The sequence below is a fragment of the Protopterus annectens genome, chromosome 2.part2 (assembly GCF_019279795.1).
Source record: "Protopterus annectens isolate FY-2018-M chromosome 2.part2, PAN1.0, whole genome shotgun sequence".
NCBI lineage: Eukaryota > Metazoa > Chordata > Ceratodontiformes > Protopteridae > Protopterus > Protopterus annectens.
In genome coordinates this window covers 814565754-814584112 of record NC_056730.1, presented here as the reverse complement: position 1 = coordinate 814584112, position 18359 = coordinate 814565754, and the positions used below count along the sequence as shown (strand labels likewise).

General features: G+C 43.9%; 1 protein-coding gene across 2 annotated transcripts in view; it reads left to right on the top strand.

Moving 5' to 3' along the window:
- The window catches only part of TMEM161B (transmembrane protein 161B), an 885867-nt gene extending 871351 nt beyond the window's left edge, over positions 1-14516 (top strand). For both annotated transcript variants that reach the window (XM_044064157.1, XM_044064156.1), the window contains one exon: positions 12985-14516. In XM_044064157.1, the coding sequence (XP_043920092.1) occupies positions 12985-13262 (278 nt within the window). In that variant the 3' untranslated portion in view covers positions 13263-14516. The remainder of the gene's footprint in view (positions 1-12984) is intronic.
- The last annotated feature ends 3843 nt before the right edge of the window (positions 14517-18359 follow it).

Genomic DNA, 18359 nt, shown 5'->3' with positions numbered 1-18359 from the left:
CCTCTCTCCACTGTGAGTTGTGTTTCAAGAAATGTTAGCCTTTTTATGTTCTTCAACCCATATTTAGTTGTATTTATTTTTTTTATTCTTAGGTTTGCATTGCTGATATGGACTATATATCTTGGCTTTTAAGGTAACAAGGAGATAATGTGGCTAGGCTTGTTGGGGCCCTAGGGCCAATAGCCTAGTAACCTCGTATAACCAGCTCCTATGATCCTTACATTTCTGGACATGTAATAGTGGCCAGGCCCTGTGAGGAATGCAGCATCATTTCTTTGTAAGTCTATGATAATGCATCAGTCAGGTAACCCTTAGGAAAAAAGCAGCAAAATAAAATTGCCCCATTCTGTCATGCCTTATAATATACTTTGAGATGCCAAATGATATGGCATATTAGATATTCTGCTACACTAAGATGTTCTTTGTAGTATTCATTGTTGTAGTCTTCACTTTTGGAATATCTTGACATGCATATAACCTGTGATCAGCCAGTCTTCCAAAGCCCTTCCCTAGCTTTGGATTTTGGCTGATGTCCTCCTTTCAGTGCAAGGTCATTAGTAGCATAAAAGGTGCATCGTGCCATCTTCAGATCATTTTTGCAATGCAGCTGAGTTTGTATCTCAGCAGTACCTGTAGCCCCTTAGTTGGCCAAATACAGTCTTCTGAGGGTAGATTAGTACCCATAGGTGATTTTGCTTAATTTGTTACATGTATGTTGTTAGCTAATCTCTGACACACATTCTGGTGCCAAGGAAATAGTTTGTAAAGTTAGAAACTGCTTGACCTGTAGTACATGAAGACTATACAAAGATTATTTCAGTAAGCTTTTGTTTTCTGCCTCTTACTGGTGTCATCCAAGGCCCCCAAGAGCCTATCTCCAAAAAAATACATTCAGAAAAGAAGAAGAGAAAGTACAACTCAAGATTTCAGCAGTCTGGAGATCCTGTACAAGGAGAGGTACTTTCATAGCCCTTGACTATAGAATCCATTGTGGCAGAGGCCTGTGGAGTGACCACTCTGCCATTGCCCACTGTTTTAATGTCTTGCATTCCTCCCAGACCAAAATCTCCCATGTACCTTTCGCTGCTGGTCTTTCAGCCGCTGAGTTCTGCATTTTGATTGTTGAATGGGAAGATGGAATCCTTAGAATGTACATATGCAAGGAGTTTTCTGGAGGATTGTATGAAGGTTTCAGTTGCCCACAAGAACTGTCAAAGGCAGCTTTCTCTGAACTTAGCAGGTACAAGTCATCAAAGCCTAAGTAGGTGCAGTCCAGCCTGTCTCATCCTATGCCAGGCAGTGCCTCAGCCCAGCTCACCACTTAGGCTTCAGTTTTGGATACACATGTCCAATTATCCAAGACCCTGATGTCATATCTGAAAAATCTCCTGCAAAACTTGAGTAAGCTTGTCCATCTATGTAGAGAATTTGTCAGTTATTTAGGAAAAATGGGTGGTAAGCATTCTAAAGGCGGGGTATATTCTACAATTTCTAGAAAGACCTATCTCCAGTCCCCTCCCTCAAAACTTGGAGGAAGCTTGTCTGTCTTTGTAGAGAATTGTGAGTCAGTTATTCAGGACAGGCGGGTAGTAAGCATTCTAAAGGAGGGATGCGAGACTGCAAATTTTCTATGACATCATATTGGTGATTTTCCATTAACCTCCAGGAACCAGCTTCATTTAATATTTCACATGATTAAGCAATTAAGACAAGGGGTCATAGAAAAATTGCCCTTGGGAGAGGAAAACACAGTTTTCATTTTAGACTGTTTCTGGTACCAAGAAAAAGCAGGTATTTGGAGATCTATGTTAAACTTACTCTTGTTTTAACACCTTTGTTAAATTCATAAGTTGTAGACAATGACATAAGTACATATACAGTAACAGAAAAAACAAACCTTATTAGACCTGTCCCTTTCAAACCAATTTCTGAAAGTACTAATGTTCAAAAGCCTACCTTGCTAGGGCATGTTACCTCGAAATCCAGTTTTGCCATGAATACTCCTTGTGGAATCAGACACATACCTTCACATTCTTATAAGCAAAAAGTACAGAAGATTTCTAAGATTTGCAGCAAGAGGATAACATTATCAAATTAGGGTCTTGCCCTTTGAAAGCATAATCCACATTGGAGCTCAAAGCATTCATAAAATGTCTTGCTCCATTGATAAAGCTTTCTATATAGAAAAAGATATTCATGTCTTTCCCTAAATAGACACTTGCCTTATTCTAGTAGTCTTAACTTGGATTCCTTGAGCTTCACTTTACAATGTTTTGCAATGACTTGTGATTGACAGTAAACAGGGGTGGAATCCTCCCACAATCATTCTCAGATCTGTAACCTTCCTCCAAGAACAAGTCTGAATGCTGTATGCAGTGCAGCACCTAGTACCAAACAGAAAGAAACAGTTCCTGCTTTTTAGAGACCTAGTTGCCCAGTGTACCTACAGATGAACAAGATCACATCAGAGGAAATTGCCTATAGAGTTGCTAAAGGTGTTACATAACAGCGATGATGATGCCCTGGACATGCACCTACACATCTGACAAAAGTTTCATTGGTAGTTAATAATCAGATGGAGCCAGCATCTCCATCACTTGGAAACTATTATTCCCCTGCTACGGCCTGCATCAAGAAAGCTCATGGTAGACCCAGTGTTGTTGTCTTGAACAAGGGAATGTCCTTCAGAAAATTGAGGTGTGCTATGACGGTGACAACAGATGCCTTAGATAATGAGCTAAGGAGCTCATATATGGATGGTCTGTATGGGTCTAAGGGGCTGGCTGCACAGCAATATGCAGGTAATATCCACATCAAAGGGGATGATGGTCGACATTCTGGCTGTCATAGCCCATCTCCTGCTATGCAAGAGGAGAGTCATTCAAAGCTACATGAATAGATGCCACAGTGATATGGTATATAAACAAGGCGGGGAATGGGCACTCTTTATTACAGTTCCCAGAGTTAGCCATGCAAGCTTTTGGGAATTGTAGTAATGCAGAGGAGAATTTCCTCTAAAGGCAACACACACACCTAATCAGACCACAATATGATAGCAACAAACACAGCAGGATATATGCAGATCCCATGAAAGCCTGCACTACTTGCAGGAATATTTCTAGATCTGATCAAGCAACCAGGCAATGTTTTGCCAAAAATAAAGCTATTGCTTCTCATCTGAACATGCAGCTCATATACAGTTTCATTTTCAAGACTAGTAATTTCAGGGCCTGTATGGACAGGACGTCCTTCTCCCTGGATTGGGCAGGTGTGTTTCTATGTGCTTTCCCTCCTAGGGTCTTCCGACAAAAGTACTAGAGGAGAGGCCAAAATGATCCAGATTGCTCCCCTATGACCAAGCATATGTAACACCGATTCGTTCTCCTATTCAACATTGCAAGATAAAAATGTGGTTGCTTCTTCAGTGGTGGGCCTCCAAACTCAGAACCAGAGGGGAGTCCCTTTACTGTACCCAAATTTGTCGACACTGCTAATAGCCTGGATGATCTCTTATTCATCCCAGGCAAGCATAAAACTATTCAGAGGCTATCTTAGACATTATAAGGAAGAGGTTGGGATGCATGGTAAAAAAATAATTCCAAGCAGAATGGAAGAAAAGGACCTCCTTCTGATGCCAGTTAGGGACCCCACACCGAAAAAAAATTAAAAAATAAGCTTAGAATGCGTTGATCCTGGGATACCTGTCAGCTGGGACCTCACACAGATCTGCACTTGGTTTACACATCTCATAAAAAGTTCATGTTTCTGCAATTTTTTACTTACTTACCTGTGGACCCTCCACCTGTTGACTCTAGATTCATGGATTTGATACTAGACTCACAACTCAGGTAGCCTTTTCCAAAGCCCTAGCTAAGTGTTCCCAAAAGAATAATGATGTCCTGTATCTAAGTAGGACATTAAAGGCCAGGCATTTATAAGCTACTTCTTTCCATAAAGGACAATGGGTGCTGGCCCAGTGTAAATTTCTTATTCTCAGCCATTGGTCTAAGTTGCACTTAAACTGGGTAATAGACAAACTCTGCTTCCACATAGATGGTGAACCCTGTGTTATTCCACCTGGGAAGGAGGCAGTCTCTGGGACACATGTGCCTCTCTCCAGCATGTTCTGTTTAAGTTACGGACAAAATTCAAGATCTGCTACTGTTTGACTTCACGAATATACAGAAGATTCATTCTTGATCTTAACTTATATTAAGCATTTGTTACCTCTTTTGAGGAGGGTGGTTCATCTCACACCCAGGGACAAATTGCTTTCACTGTGAGCACCTCCAGCATGGTATTGAACTTGACATTGCCCCCACCTGAACTATGCAATGCCTCTTGCCCTGGTGACAGTCACCTCGGCTAGGGTGTATCAGGAGAACTACCCAGCCATTAATAACGTGCAAATGACTCTTAAAGTTCCTTCAAAGGATGGAATGGCCTTGTGTGCCAATCCATTTTTTATACTTAAAGTGGTTTACTGTATTGCACTTAAATCAGCTCCGTGTTTTCCCAAAACCCCAGGCAATTCAAGAGAAGCCTGCATCCCCTAGTTTTGCAGAGACTGGAAGTATGAGGTTTGCTTGCATAGAAGACAGGGGTTTCACGGGAAGTACCTGACCAGCTGTTTGTCTGCTTTGCAAAAGGTGAAAAGCTTCCATTAACAAAGCAACAAAACCTTCTCCTAAGTGGCTTGGGAACTAGATCAAGATTACGTGATGTTAGAGTAAGTTTACGTCAAAATCTACGCCCTTCATTCTTGCTGGATGGGTTCGGAGACACCTTTGCTTTAGCTAAAGAGAACTCTCCTTTTACCAGCTTTCGAGAACAACCCCTATATCCCACATGATGCAAGGCGGAACTACCTCAGATCTCGTTTTGCCGCTTAGCGAAAGGGTCTCCTTTATAGCGCCTGATGAGTAAGATTTTTCTTTGTAAAATAAGAAAAAAGAGTAGTTAGGGGTTTATTTTTTTCCTTTTAGTGTCAGTTTAGTGCATGTAGTTAGTTACAGCCCACCCTATTCCCTTGTTTTCAAAAACTTCTAATCTTTAGTCTAAGAAGTTTTTCCAGTCGAGGCCTACTTCCCCATTGAATTTTATTCCTTCCTGTGTGTTTTGTGTAAGGGATTAATTTGTGTGTGTTTGTTGGGATTGTTTGTGTTTCCATCCTCCTAGGATGTCAAAGGAAGAGCAAGGTCTCAGGCTTCAAAAATTGTGACCAAGTGGCATGTCGAAAATGTCTCCTGACAGGCGGTCGCTGCTATGTTTAATGCCTGGGGCCTTTGCCCTCTGGACTCCTGTGCTTTTATGTCATGCTTTTAGCCAGAGAGTCCTGCAGGAAAGGAATAAGCACTCATCCTCCCGGAGGCTACCCGCCAGCCAGAAGGTTCTCCCTCTAAAGTTAGGGTCAGGAAAACCTTCTAAACCACCAAAGAGCTCAAAACTACAGTGTCCAAAAGCCTCCTCCGGGTGGCTCCCGGCTCGTCGTCGAGCAGAATACGATACATCTGCTATTCGAAAATGGTAGTGGGTTGGCCGACCGGCTCCGATACCTGACTACTGTGCGCAGCCACCTACAACAGCATGTCGCCGGCTGGAGCCGACACTTTATCCAGCATCGGGCGAGATATCCTCGGCGGCTCCATCCTGAAATTCAAGGGACTTGGCTCGGCTCGATGGCTTGACCCGTAAGAGATCAGAGTCCCTTCTATACTGAGTAATCCACTCAGCTCGGGGTCTCCTCTTTGTGGGGCCGGAGACCATCGGAGCCGATCACTTGAGACTCTTCCAGGCGCAGCCAGCCTTTTGATTTAGAGAGGGTGGTAACGCAGGCTGTTATTGAAGTCTCAGGCACTGGCCCAAATGCTCCACTGTGCCCGTCTCCAACAGACTTGGCTATAGCCCCAATCCTTGAACGCTTCCTCCTCCATTTCCCACACATGATTTCAGAGCGGAGCTTCCTCGGGATTAGCCGACTGTTTCGATGCGGGCCCGATACATCCGCCCAAAACCGTGGTCCTCGGCTCCGACTCGATCCTCGCTTGAGACCTTCCCTTGGAGGGATCCAGTCGTAAATGTTCCCACTGTCGGCTCGAGGGGCTAGTGGCATCCGGACCCTTGCATCCGACTTAGCTCTCCCTCTACGCCGGCTGACTTTGGTACAGCTCGGCACCCGACATCGGACCTCGGGGCGCTTCTCTCCTTGGAGCCTGGCCATTCCTGTTTGCTTGGGAGGCCGAGTGTGTTCCGGCCTCCCGAGAGGAAGCCTTTGAGGTGATGAGGCAATGTCACGGCCTCTGAGCCTGGTCAGCGATCCATCTCACTAGCTCCTCCACTACTTCCAGTGCCCATGCTTTCACACGGAGTGCCTCTTGCAACACTCTTGCTGCAGGGCAGGGATCCGCTTCGCCCCAGGTTTCCCCACTGGGAATTTTCACATCTCTCTTCCGAGACACTTTCTCGCTGATCACTGCAGGAGACCCCCCTCGGAAGAAGGGGCGTCATGAAGGAAGACTGCACAGACTCCCTGAGTCTACTACATCTGATACCGACTTAGATGAGTCATGAGGGTTCCCCGCAGTCCCCTGCTACCAAGGATGTCTCACCAGACATCCTTGAGCTCCTCAGCTCAGAGGGAATTGGCCCTCCATTGACCCCTCCGAGGATGAGTGGCGGTATACCTGGCACAGGCTTTTTGGATCCCGACCTCCCACCTCCTGGAGGTGTCTCCGCCTTTGGGCCACTCATGCAGGTAGTGGCTCATAAGGCGTGGGCGGCCTCCAGATTCTGTGGAACCTGTCCCCAAGAGACCATCAAATTCATTGAGCCTTTGTCGGACAAAGCAGTTTCCTTTCAAAGGGTGTTCCGGTGGATGCTATGGTGGTGGCGGCTGCCACTAAGAAGGAGCCCAAGCCGGGATCCTTCAGTACCTGTCCATCCTCCTGGCCAAAGGATTCTAGGACCATGGACAGGTATGGAAGCGGATGTTTCTTTGAGCCCTTTGCTATCATTGCGCTGAATTGTCTTTGTCCTTCACCAGGCTTCAGCAGGATGTTCACAAGGACCTGGGAGGTAGTTTAGGATCCTTCTGCTGGGGCTCAGGAAAGATTTTCGCAGCTTGCTATCACTAATTCCATATCTACTCCTCCATGCGGCTCGCATATCCTATGCGGCCGATGGAGCAAAACGCGGCTGGGTGCTCTTAGATGCCAAGCAGCCTGGATGCGGCTTTGTAATTTTCTGCGGACCCCTTTAAGGCGTCCTTCACTAATACCCCCTTTGATGGTTCGGCTTTGTTGGGATACCGGTGAAGATACCTTGACCAGGTGTGAGCAGGACAGTGGCTTCTTTCTGCCGTTAGGTCAGTTTTCCTCAGCTACAGACCATACCCCAGGGTCAGAAGGGGGAAGATGTGAGATACCGACAAAGAGCCCAGGGCTGCAGGTTTTACGTGGTCAGTTTACCCCAGAGGCGGAGGGGTGGCTGGCCAGCCGGGCCCTGGGGCCGGGGGTCTCAGAACCAGGGCAGGGGAGTCTCTCTTCCTGGGAAGCCCTTTCAGCATCCCTGAGGAGGTGTTGCCCAGGCTGTCCACCTTGGAGCAGTGGAGACTCGCTGTGCCCAGTAGCCTGGCAATCCCTATACTAAGGGGATGTGGTGCAGTGGGGTTACCATCAAAGTTAGTCACCAGGAAAGGTTCCGTGCCTCTTCCATTCCCTTCCAGACGCTCACCCAGGGCAAAGAGTTTGGCGGAACAGGAGGTTTCCAAAGCTCCTAGAAAAAGAGCCGTCCAGACTGTGTAGCAGACGGGTAGGATCCGGCGTCTACTCCAGATTCTTTGAGGGTCCCCGGACGGGAGACCAATATTAGACCTGAGCAATCTGAACAGATTTATCGAAGGCAAGATTCGGATGGTCAGCACAATTCCATTCCTTTCTGGGCAAGGACAACTGAATGTGCTCTATATAGACCTTCAGGATGCGTACTATCACATAAGATTTACGGGCAAAGAGGTTTCTCGCTTTTCATTTGGAACCAGTCATTGCAATTCAGGCCTGCCCTTTGGCTCACTTCCACAGCCCCCAAGTGTTTACCACCAGTGGCAGAGTGGTCACAGCTCATCTGAGGCGTCGAGGGATTTCAGGTGTTTCCCTATTTGGACTGGTTTTCATACCAGTGTCCATGTCTTCAGTCAGGACTGCACTCTACAACTTTGCAGGAGTTTGGGGGTTTCAGTAGCTTGAAAAATCTTCTCTGCTGCCTTGCAGTCTCTTATGAGCATGATTGACACATGAAAATGGCCCCAATAGGACTAATAGATCAGGGGTTGGACATCAAAGTTTGTTAGAAGCTGCAACGGATCAAGGCCAGTTTATACTAGAGGTTCTAGGTCTTGAAACATGACCATTGTTCTTCTACTGCAAAACAAGCACCACATCGTCTTCACCCAAATTGGATGCATTCGCGATGGTGGCGCACGATCTCGGTGAGGGCACGAATGTACGGTAACACAGTCGTGCAAGCTCAAATACTAGACAGGTGGATATCTTCCCCTCTTCTTCGGACTGACCCTTTATTCCCCTCCTCCAGTTGCACAGTCTTTCTGGGATGCCTCTGATGGTGGGGGGCATTGTATCGGGAGGGCAGGATGGTTCCACGGACGTGGCAACCCATAGAATACCATCTGCACATAAATGTCCTGGAGATGAGAGCAGTGCCCCTTTCAAGCCCTCAACGACTTTCTTCCCACGGGACTATTGCAGTACAGACGGACAACATGTCCGTGGTCTGGTACATCAACAACAGGGGGACCAGGTTTTCCTCATCCTATGCCAGGCAGTGCCTCAGCCCAGCTCACCACTTAGGCTTCAGTTTTGGATACACGTGTCCAATTATCCAAGACCCTGATGTCATATCTGAAAAATCTCCTGCAAAACTTGAGTAAGCTTGTCCATCTATGTAGAGAATTTGTCAGTTATTTAGGAAAAATGGGTGGTAAGCATTCTAAAGGCGGGGTATATTCTACAATTTCTAGAAAGACCTATCTCCAGTCCCCTCCCTCAAAACTTGGAGGAAGCTTGTCTGTCTTTGTAGAGAATTGTGAGTCAGTTATTCAGGACAGGCGGGTAGTAAGCATTCTAAAGGAGGGATGCAGACTGCAATTTCTAGACATCATATTGGTGATTTTCCATTAACCTCCAGGAACCAGCTTCATTTAATATTTCACATGATTAAGCAATTATTAAGACAAGGGGTTATAGAAAAATTGCCCTTGGGAGAGGAAAACACAGTTTTTATTTTAGACTGTTTCTGGTACCAAGAAAAAGCAGGTATTTGGAGATCCATGTTAAACTTACTCTTGTTTTAACACTTTTGTTAAATTCATAAGTTGTAGACAATGACATAAGTACATATACAGTAACAGAAAATACAAACCTTATTAGCCTTTCAAACCAATTTCTGAAAGTACTAAGGTTCAAAAGCCTACCTTGCTAGGGCATGTTACCTCGAAATCCAGTTTTGCCATGAATACTCCTTGTGGAATCAGACACATACCTTCACATTCTTATAAGCAAAAAGTACAGAAGATTTCTAAGATTTGCAGCAAGAGGATAACATTATCAAATTAGGGTCTTGCCCTTTGGCTTGTCCACTGAGCTCAAAGCATTCATAAAATGTCTCGCTCCATTGATAGCTTTCTATAGGAAAAAGAGTATTCATGCCTTTCCCTAAATAGACACTTGCCTTATTCTAGTAGTCTTAACTTGGATTCCTTGAGCTTCACTTTACAATGTTTTGCAGACTTGTGATTGACAGTAAACAGGGTGGAATCCTCCCACAATCATTCTCAGACTGTAACCTTCCTCAGAACAAGTCTGAATGCTATGCAGTGCAGCACCTAGTACCAAACAGAAAAACAGTTATGCTTTTAGAGACCTAGTTGCCCAGTACTCACAGATGAACAAGATCACATCAAGAGAGTACCTGAAGTTGCTAAGGTACATAGCAGCGTGATGATGCCCTGGACATGCCTACATCTGACAAAGCTTCATTGGTAGTTAATAATCAGATGGAGCCAGCATCTCCATCACTTGGAAACTATTATTCCCCTGCTGGCCTGCATCAGAAATGAAAGCTCATGGTAGACCCAGTGTTGTGTCTTGAACAAGGGAATGTCCTTCAGGAAAATTGAGTGTACTATGACAGTGACAACAGATGCCTTAGATGTGGCTAAGGAGCTCATATGGATGGTCTGTAGGTCTAAGGGGCTTGGCTGCACAGCATGCAGAGTAATATCCACATCAAGGGGATGATGGTCGACATTCTGGCTGTCATAGCCCATCTCCCTGCTATGCAAGAGGAAGTCATTCAAGCTACATGAATAGATGCCACAGTGATATGGTATATAAACAAGCGGGGAGTGGGCACTCTTATTACAGTTTAGATTAGCCATGCAAGCTTGGGGAATTGTAATGCAGAGGAGAATTTCTCTAAAGGCAACACACACCTAATCAGACCACAATATGATAGCAACAAACACAGCAGGATATATGCAGATCCCCATGAAAGCCTGCTACACCGGGAATATTTCTAGATCTGATCAGCAAATAATGTTTGCCAAAAATAAAGCTTATTGCTTCTCATCTGAACATGCAGCTCATACAGTTTCATTCAAGACTAGTAATTTCAGGAGCCTGTATGGACAGCGTCCTTCTCCCTGGATTGGGCAGGTGTGTTTCTATGTGCTTTCCCTCCTAGGGTCTTGACAAAAGTACTAGAGGAGAGGCCAAAATGATCCAGATTGCTCCCCTATGACCAAGGTAACACCGATTCGTTCTCCTATTCAACATTGCAAGATAAAAATGTGAGGTACTTCTTCAGTGAGTGGGCCTCCAAACTCAGAACCAGGGGAGTCCCTACTGTACCCAAATTTGTCGACACTAATAGCCTGGATGATCTCTTATTCATCCCAGGCAAGCATAAATATTCAGAGGCTATCTTAGACATTATAAGGAAGGGTGGGATGCATGGTAAAAAAAATAATTCCAAGCAGAATGGAAAAGGACCTCCTTCTGATGCCAGTTAGGGACCCCCCCCCCACCAAAAAAAATTAAAAAGTAAGCTTAGATGGCGTTGATCCTGGGATACCTGTCAGACCTACACAGATCTGCCTTAGTTTACACATTCATAAAAGTTCATGTTTCTGCAATTTTTACTTACTTACCTGTGGACCCTCCTGTAGACTCTAGATTCATGGATTTGATACTAGGCTCACAACTCAGGCAGCCTTTCCAAACCTAGCTAAGTTTTCCCAAAAGAATAATGATGTCCTGTATCTAAGTAGGACATTAAAGGCCAGGCATTTATAAGCTACTTTCCATAAAGGACAATGGGTGCCTGGCCCAGTGTAAATTTCTTATTCCCTAGCCATTGGTCTAAGTTGCACTTAAACTGGGTAATAGACAAACTCTGCTTCACATAGATGGTGAACCTATTCCACAGGAAGGGCAGTCTCTGGGACACATGTGTCTCTCCAGCATGTTCTGTTTAAGTTACGGACAAAATTCAAGTCTGCTACTGTTTGACTTACGAATATACAGAAGATTCATTCTTGATCTTATATTAAGCATTTCTTGAGGAGGGTGGTTCATCTTGGGCCACCCAAGAGACAAATTGCTCCACTGTGAGACCTTAGCATGGTAATGAACTTGACATTGCCCCCACCTGAACTAGCAGCCTCTTGCCCTGGTGACAGTCACCTCGGCTAGGAGTGTATCAGAACTACAGCCATTAATGTGCAAATGACTCTTAAAAGTTCCTTCAAGATGGAATGGCCTTGTGTGCCAATCCATTTTTTTATACTTAAAGTGGTTACTGTATTGCACTTAAATCAGCTCCCGTGTTTTTCCCAAAACCCCAGAATTCAAGAGAGAGAAAGCCCTGCATCCCCTAGTTTTGCAGAGACAGATGAGGTTTTGCTTGCATAGAAGACAAGAGTTCAGGAAACCTGACCAGCTGTTTGTCTGCTTTGCAAAAGGTGAAAACATTAACAAGCAAACCTTCTCTAAGTGGCTTGGGAACTAGATCAAATTGTGTTCATCAGCACTGTGGTCTTCCATATACACCTTTTCTAAACACCACAACCTATGGGCTACATCCAGAGCTTAAAGCAGGATTTTTCTTTGCTATCCTGCAAGGACTGGTCTGCATACAGTGAATCTATCAGCTGACCCCACCCCACCCCATTCCTTGGAAATCTGCCCAAAGTAAAGATTGCAACAGTAAATCCTACAGTGAACATTGTGCAGTTGTGTTAGGAGCTTAACATAATTGTACATATTTGAGTAGTTTCACATTTGCAGTGTATGATCCCTCCCATCATACCACTTCTTTCCTGACACATTCCCCTAGGGTTGGGGTGGCATCCATGTGAACTCATGCACCCTTTCTTTTCTGTAAAAAAAAAACAGGTACTGTCCCTTGTTTTGTGAGCCTTTCTCTCCCCCTTTCTGGAACTTCTGGATTGAGTACTTTGGGAAGACCTGTCCAGTTCTGGAGCTACCACCTGTTGTCCACTGTGCTCTGGGGCAGTGGGCTTCTCTTCTGGTTATTTTGAGGCTAGAAGGATCTGAACATAGCATCAACCCATGCACCTTTTATACTACCACCATCTGTAGGCCAAAAGTAAGGCCTTTTGCTAAAGCTCTTTGAGATGGAAGTTTGGTAGACTGGCTGGCCATGAGCTGCCTGCACAACAAGATATCCCGAAAAGGAAGACTGCAGCAGTGGAACAACCTGAACAGCTACAATTATGGTAAGTTACTGACATGCCTGTATTTTCTCATGTATCTGTTTGTTTTTTTCATACTGCAGAGCATGTATAAGTCAAAGCCAGTTGGAAAAGTGAATTCAAAGTTTTTTGCCATTTTTCACAGTCATCACTTTATTTCACGTATCATTCTTCTCTTTCCTTCTGTCTTTCAGGTAATCATTCCTGGGGTATCTATCCTGTAACAGACTTGAAGTCTCCCATGGAGACAAATTCACTGCCCACATCTGTGGACTCTGATCCCACTGTCTCTCAAGAAAATACAAAGTTAACTGTTGCACAAATAACATTGGCATTGGGTGGCCTTAGAAATGTTTTCTCACCTTTGCTTTTTCGAGGGATTTTGTCTTTTTTGACCTGGTGGATTGCTGCATGTTTGTTCACCATAAGTTTGTTTGGCCTGTTCTACCACCAGTATCTGACTGCTGCATAAGGCTGAAGCAAAGCTGGACTTTGAAAATGATACACTTCTTGGTTCTCAGTTAAAGCAGCAAAGAGGAGACTGAACAAAATGCCTCAAGATCAACATTGTTTTTGTCATACAGGCAAAATACCTTCATTTTCAAATGCTTCCTCTGGCTTCTCAGGTTGAATAATGTCTTATTTTTAAAACAGCAAAGGGGATTAGCATCATACCGTAGTTGGTAATGTGTCCTGTTGCTGAACTGCTACACTGAACTACAGTGTTGCTCATACCTGTGAGCTACTTGAAAGATGCAGCGAAAGGTTTGTTCTCTTATCCCAAGAATGCTGCATCACAGTTATTGTAATGTCTGATTGCAAGGAAATGATTTTAATGGCAGTAATTCAAATGGTAAACTGCGGTGATAGCATAGAACCATGCTTTTAAGTGTAGATTTTTTCATGAAAACTGAGCCATATTTAATAAGAAAAGAGAAAATATATGTTTTTTGTTGGGTATTTAAATGCTATTCACATTTAAGTGAAGTATCCAACAGAACAAGACATAGCTACTGTATATTACAGTGATGCAAGTTTTGAATTATATGATGAACTAAGTGTATGAATGCATGACATGAGAGATCTGTATAGTGCTGACAAAACGTAAGAATGCTTAGGTATTTGGGAGAATGCTGTTGTCCCAGTATTCCTGTTGTGTCATTCCCTGCTGCACATCTAGAATACATAAATTTACGGTTGTTTTGTGGAATGTGACATGCATAACCAGTCCTTTTTCATTTTTGTAGCAGGAATCTGCTTTGTATTTTTACTCCCATTTCCATTTAGAACAAGCAAAAAAATGTCTTCTGCCAGAGATAGTATGTTTGTGATAATACAGTTCTGGCATAGTTTAATAGTTAAAGCTAGAGAAATGGGAAAATGTATTTCTATACCTGTTGTTTTGTGTTTTGGAAAGCAGGACTATAAGGCATGGTCAGGGGCTCCATCATTGCCTCGGATGCTACCGTAAAAGATAAACAACTGCCATATGAACATTTGAAGTCCTACTGTTGACAATAATATACACCTGTATTTGTACATTTTTGTTAAATGGCATACATTCACTTTGGCTATTTAAGTCTGAAGTTATATTAAGATAATTTATTGATGTAGTGGCAAGTAATTTAAAGACATGCTTAAATGGACGAAACATTCTGTTACTGCTTGTTACATGGTTTGTCTCTTTGGATATATTTTAGGACAGAAATTAAACTGTTAAATGATTTATAATTTATTTAATATATGTTACCAGAGGGTGTAAAGAAGTATATTGTGCATAGCATTTTCACATGATCTTAACTGTAGGAAGATTAGAATACTGAAGATTTGAATGAAAGATTTGTTCACATTTTTGCACCACAATACAATGAATGTTTAGGCTTTGAGACATATGTCCCAGATGTTTTTTGTAGTCAGTGTTGCAGTACTGATTCTTGGGTCATTCTGCCATGCCGGAAGCCCATGACTGGATCAGTTTCCAGAGTCTTTACATCATCCATAGCCAGCAGACGTCTGAAACTGACTTCTGGACATCAAGGGTATAAGAAAGGTGTCTGTCAGCACTGTATTAATTTCTTTCTAGTAGGGCTGCCTGCTTCACTTCGTGTGTTTAGTAAGCTTGCAGTTAATCAGTTAGCTCGACTTACCAGAAAACGTGCTTCTCCCAGTCAGATAAGTACCCTGCTGAGGAAATTTCTCTCCTAATTTAATGTTCAAAAAAGTCAACAATTGGAAACTAATCCCACATGAGGATTTTCACTTTTTTTGTCTGTTTTGCTTGGGGCCTCAGTACAATGACTTAACTGTCCTGACTGCACAAAGTTCCATATAAAAACTCTAAAATGTAGAGTTGAGGTACTAGCTTCCCATATGGAGTTCTCCTTTTCAGCTTATCTGGTGGTTTAGCAATCCTATGCTACACAGGGCCTCCCCAAACTAGCATCTGCGAGCATCATTCCAAAAAAAAAAAAAAAAAAAAGACAAAAAGTCCAAGGACCCTATTGTTACTGGGAGTGCTCCAACTCTGGGTTATAAGTTGACCGACAACCCAGGGGAAGCGCCTTTGCAGCTCCCTAGCCCAGTGATTCCTAGGCCAAACCATCTGGCTAGACCCCTTGGGAGGCCACCATAGTCTCAGACCTACCTACGAATACTACCACGGCATACACATTGATCGGTTCTGAGGTCACTCATCGGGCCTCTGCTTCCAATGTCTGTGCCATGGATCTCCTGGAAGACCCCCCTGTCTTTCTCAACTACTGAAGCTATAGCCATCAGTCAGACTGCAACCCTAGAACATCCCTTTTAATCAGGCACCCAAACCAACGTGAACTACTACTTTTTTGACATCCCTGTCTCCATCAACTTCTACTCATATGAAGCTCAAAACCTCCTTAAAATTCCACAGGAGTTTGTAGTCTTTGTGAAGTCTAGAGAGCCATTTCATGCTTCCATTACTGAGGTCTCCTCATCTAAAAGGAACAGGGAAGTAGCTTTTCAGGAAAAGGAAGATTTCTCTTGCTGTGAGGATGAGGAGGAATTGTCTTATTCTCACAACTTGCTACCACAAACTTACCTAGTGTCAGGCTCATTTGACCCCCCCCCCCCCAGGACCTTTCCTTCAAGAATACTGTGTTGCATAGAATGAAGGTGGTTTTCAGTTGGGAAAGCAAGCAGTTCTCACAGGCTCAGACACACTACAGGGAACTGCTAAGTTTGCCTTCACCAAGACCACTTTCTATATCTCCTGTACATGTAATGGATGATCTCTTTGTAGAGATTTCTTTACACCCTGATTCTGTATCCCCTGCTCCTAGGAAGCCAAACAGGTTTTACAGAGTGCTTGAATCTCACTAGCACCTTTACAAAAACCCAAAGGCTGATCCTTCTGTGGTCTCCATTGAATTTGCAAACGATGTATTTAAGGGACCAACATGACATCCCCTAACCAATGGCAGGAAATGTAGATTATTAGATTCGGGAAGAAACCTTATACTCTGTCACCCTTGCAATGAGAACTTTGAATTGCCAATTCCCTATACTGAATACATTGAATCTGTCCAAGAGAAAATTTTACCCAAGATAGACCTTATCTAACAAAATCCAGGAGATGCCCAGAGAAGCTTTACAAGTTTCCAGGCACTCCCTAAAATGTGGCTATGATGCCTTAGATGCTTCTTGCAGATCAGTTGTCTACAGTAGGAATTATCCTTCTAAACCCTGGCCTTTTAAACCTAGACAAGACAAGGGGAGGAATCTCTGTGGCAACCAGAACAATCACACAGAGCAGGGTACTCCAAAGAGCTCACCCAGCACTGAGACCAGCTGTGACTATATTCAACCCTAGCCACCCATACCCTTTCCTGCCCCCCCTCCAACGCCATGGCTGGGAGACCCTCCTTCTTCCTAACCCAATGGAAAGCCATTACCAGGGATCAGTGGGTTCTCAGCATCATGGAGAAGGAGTACTACATCTAGTTTATACCAGTCTTCATGGCCTTTCCAAAAACCACCAAAAGATGAAGAAAGCCTCTTTACAGCTATCCTTGGGGAGTTCCTCAAGGACCCATCCAGCCTGTCCCTCCAGTAAAAGAGGGAAAAGGTTTATATTCAAGGATTTTCCTAGTTCCAAAAAAGGAGGACACCTGGAGGAGTCCCATCTTGGACGTCTCAAAGCTAAGCAAGTTTCTCAAAATTCAGAATGCTTACATTGCAAAAACTACTATGCATCATTTTCAAAGATGCCTTCACAGTGACTCTAAACCTAAAAGATGCTTACCTCCATGTTCCTATATCAGATAGTCAGAGAAAGTACCCAAGATTTGTAGCAACAGGTTCTCACTTCCAGTTCTGTGCTTTGCTATTTGGTCTATTTACAGCTCCCAGCATTTTTCTAGCTCCTTTGATAGCACATTCAGAACTCTGGGGGTTCATATTTACCCCAATTTAGATTACAGTAGCTTTCAGGGAGAATCCATATCAGAGACCCTAGACATCCTGCAGATTATGGTAGACTGCTTTCAGGAAGTAGGCCTTACCTTAATTTTTCAAAAATCTCAAACTCTTCCTCAGACAGGGATCCTCTTTAACTTTTTTTCCTCTTTTTTTGACACCTCACATAGATTTACTTCAACAGAAAGCCTGCCTTCTTGAAAACAAGATACATTTTTTTGACAGGCTATCTGAACAGTCTACTTCCAAAGCAGCTCATCATTGCAAGAGAATTCTTGTGGATGCTGGGGTACATGGAATCTTGCATTCTCATGATCCCATTTGCAAAGTTACATGTGAGGACACTTCAATGGTTCTTAAACATGATTGTGAACAGCATTCTCAGCCCTTGGAAACCATAATGCTGCTTCTTCCAATCCTAAAAAAGGAACTCCTTTGGTGGAAGAACACAATACAGAGGAACCCATGGGTGAATTTCCCTTTATCACAAACAGACAAGACCATCACCACAGACATAAAGCTTGGGGGGCCCACTTAGGTTACCTGAAAGTGCAGGGTATTTGGTCTCCTCAGCAGAGAAAACTGCATGTAAAGCATAAGGTACTGCTAGCAGTCAACCTGGCTATATAAGTCTTTCAACAGTACTTAAGCCCAGGGATCCTGCAAATCTGGACAGACAACACCACTGTGATGTGGCACATAAGCAAGGGGGAAGTCAGTCCTACCATCTGTGCAGCCTTCCCAGGAACATGTGGTTGCTGGCTCAAGAATTGGGGCTAACCCTCATAGCTTTTTGTATTCTGGGTCAGAACAATACCCTGGCAGATTCTCTAAGCGGGGACCTCCTGGACCCCAGTGAATGGATGCTGAAGGGAGAGGTCTTCCCCTCAATAGACCTGTTCACTTCTGACCTCAGTAAACAACTACAGAAGTTCTGTTCCAGAACTCAACAGGCAAGAGCCTGAAAGATTGATGCATTCTCCTTCACATGGACAAATTTGTATGCATTCGCACCCTTACCCCTGAGCCCCACGGTACTGACAAAAATCAGGGAGGCAGACCAAACATGATCCTAGTAGCACCCTTCTGTCTGAGACAACACTGTTCCCCTTCCTCC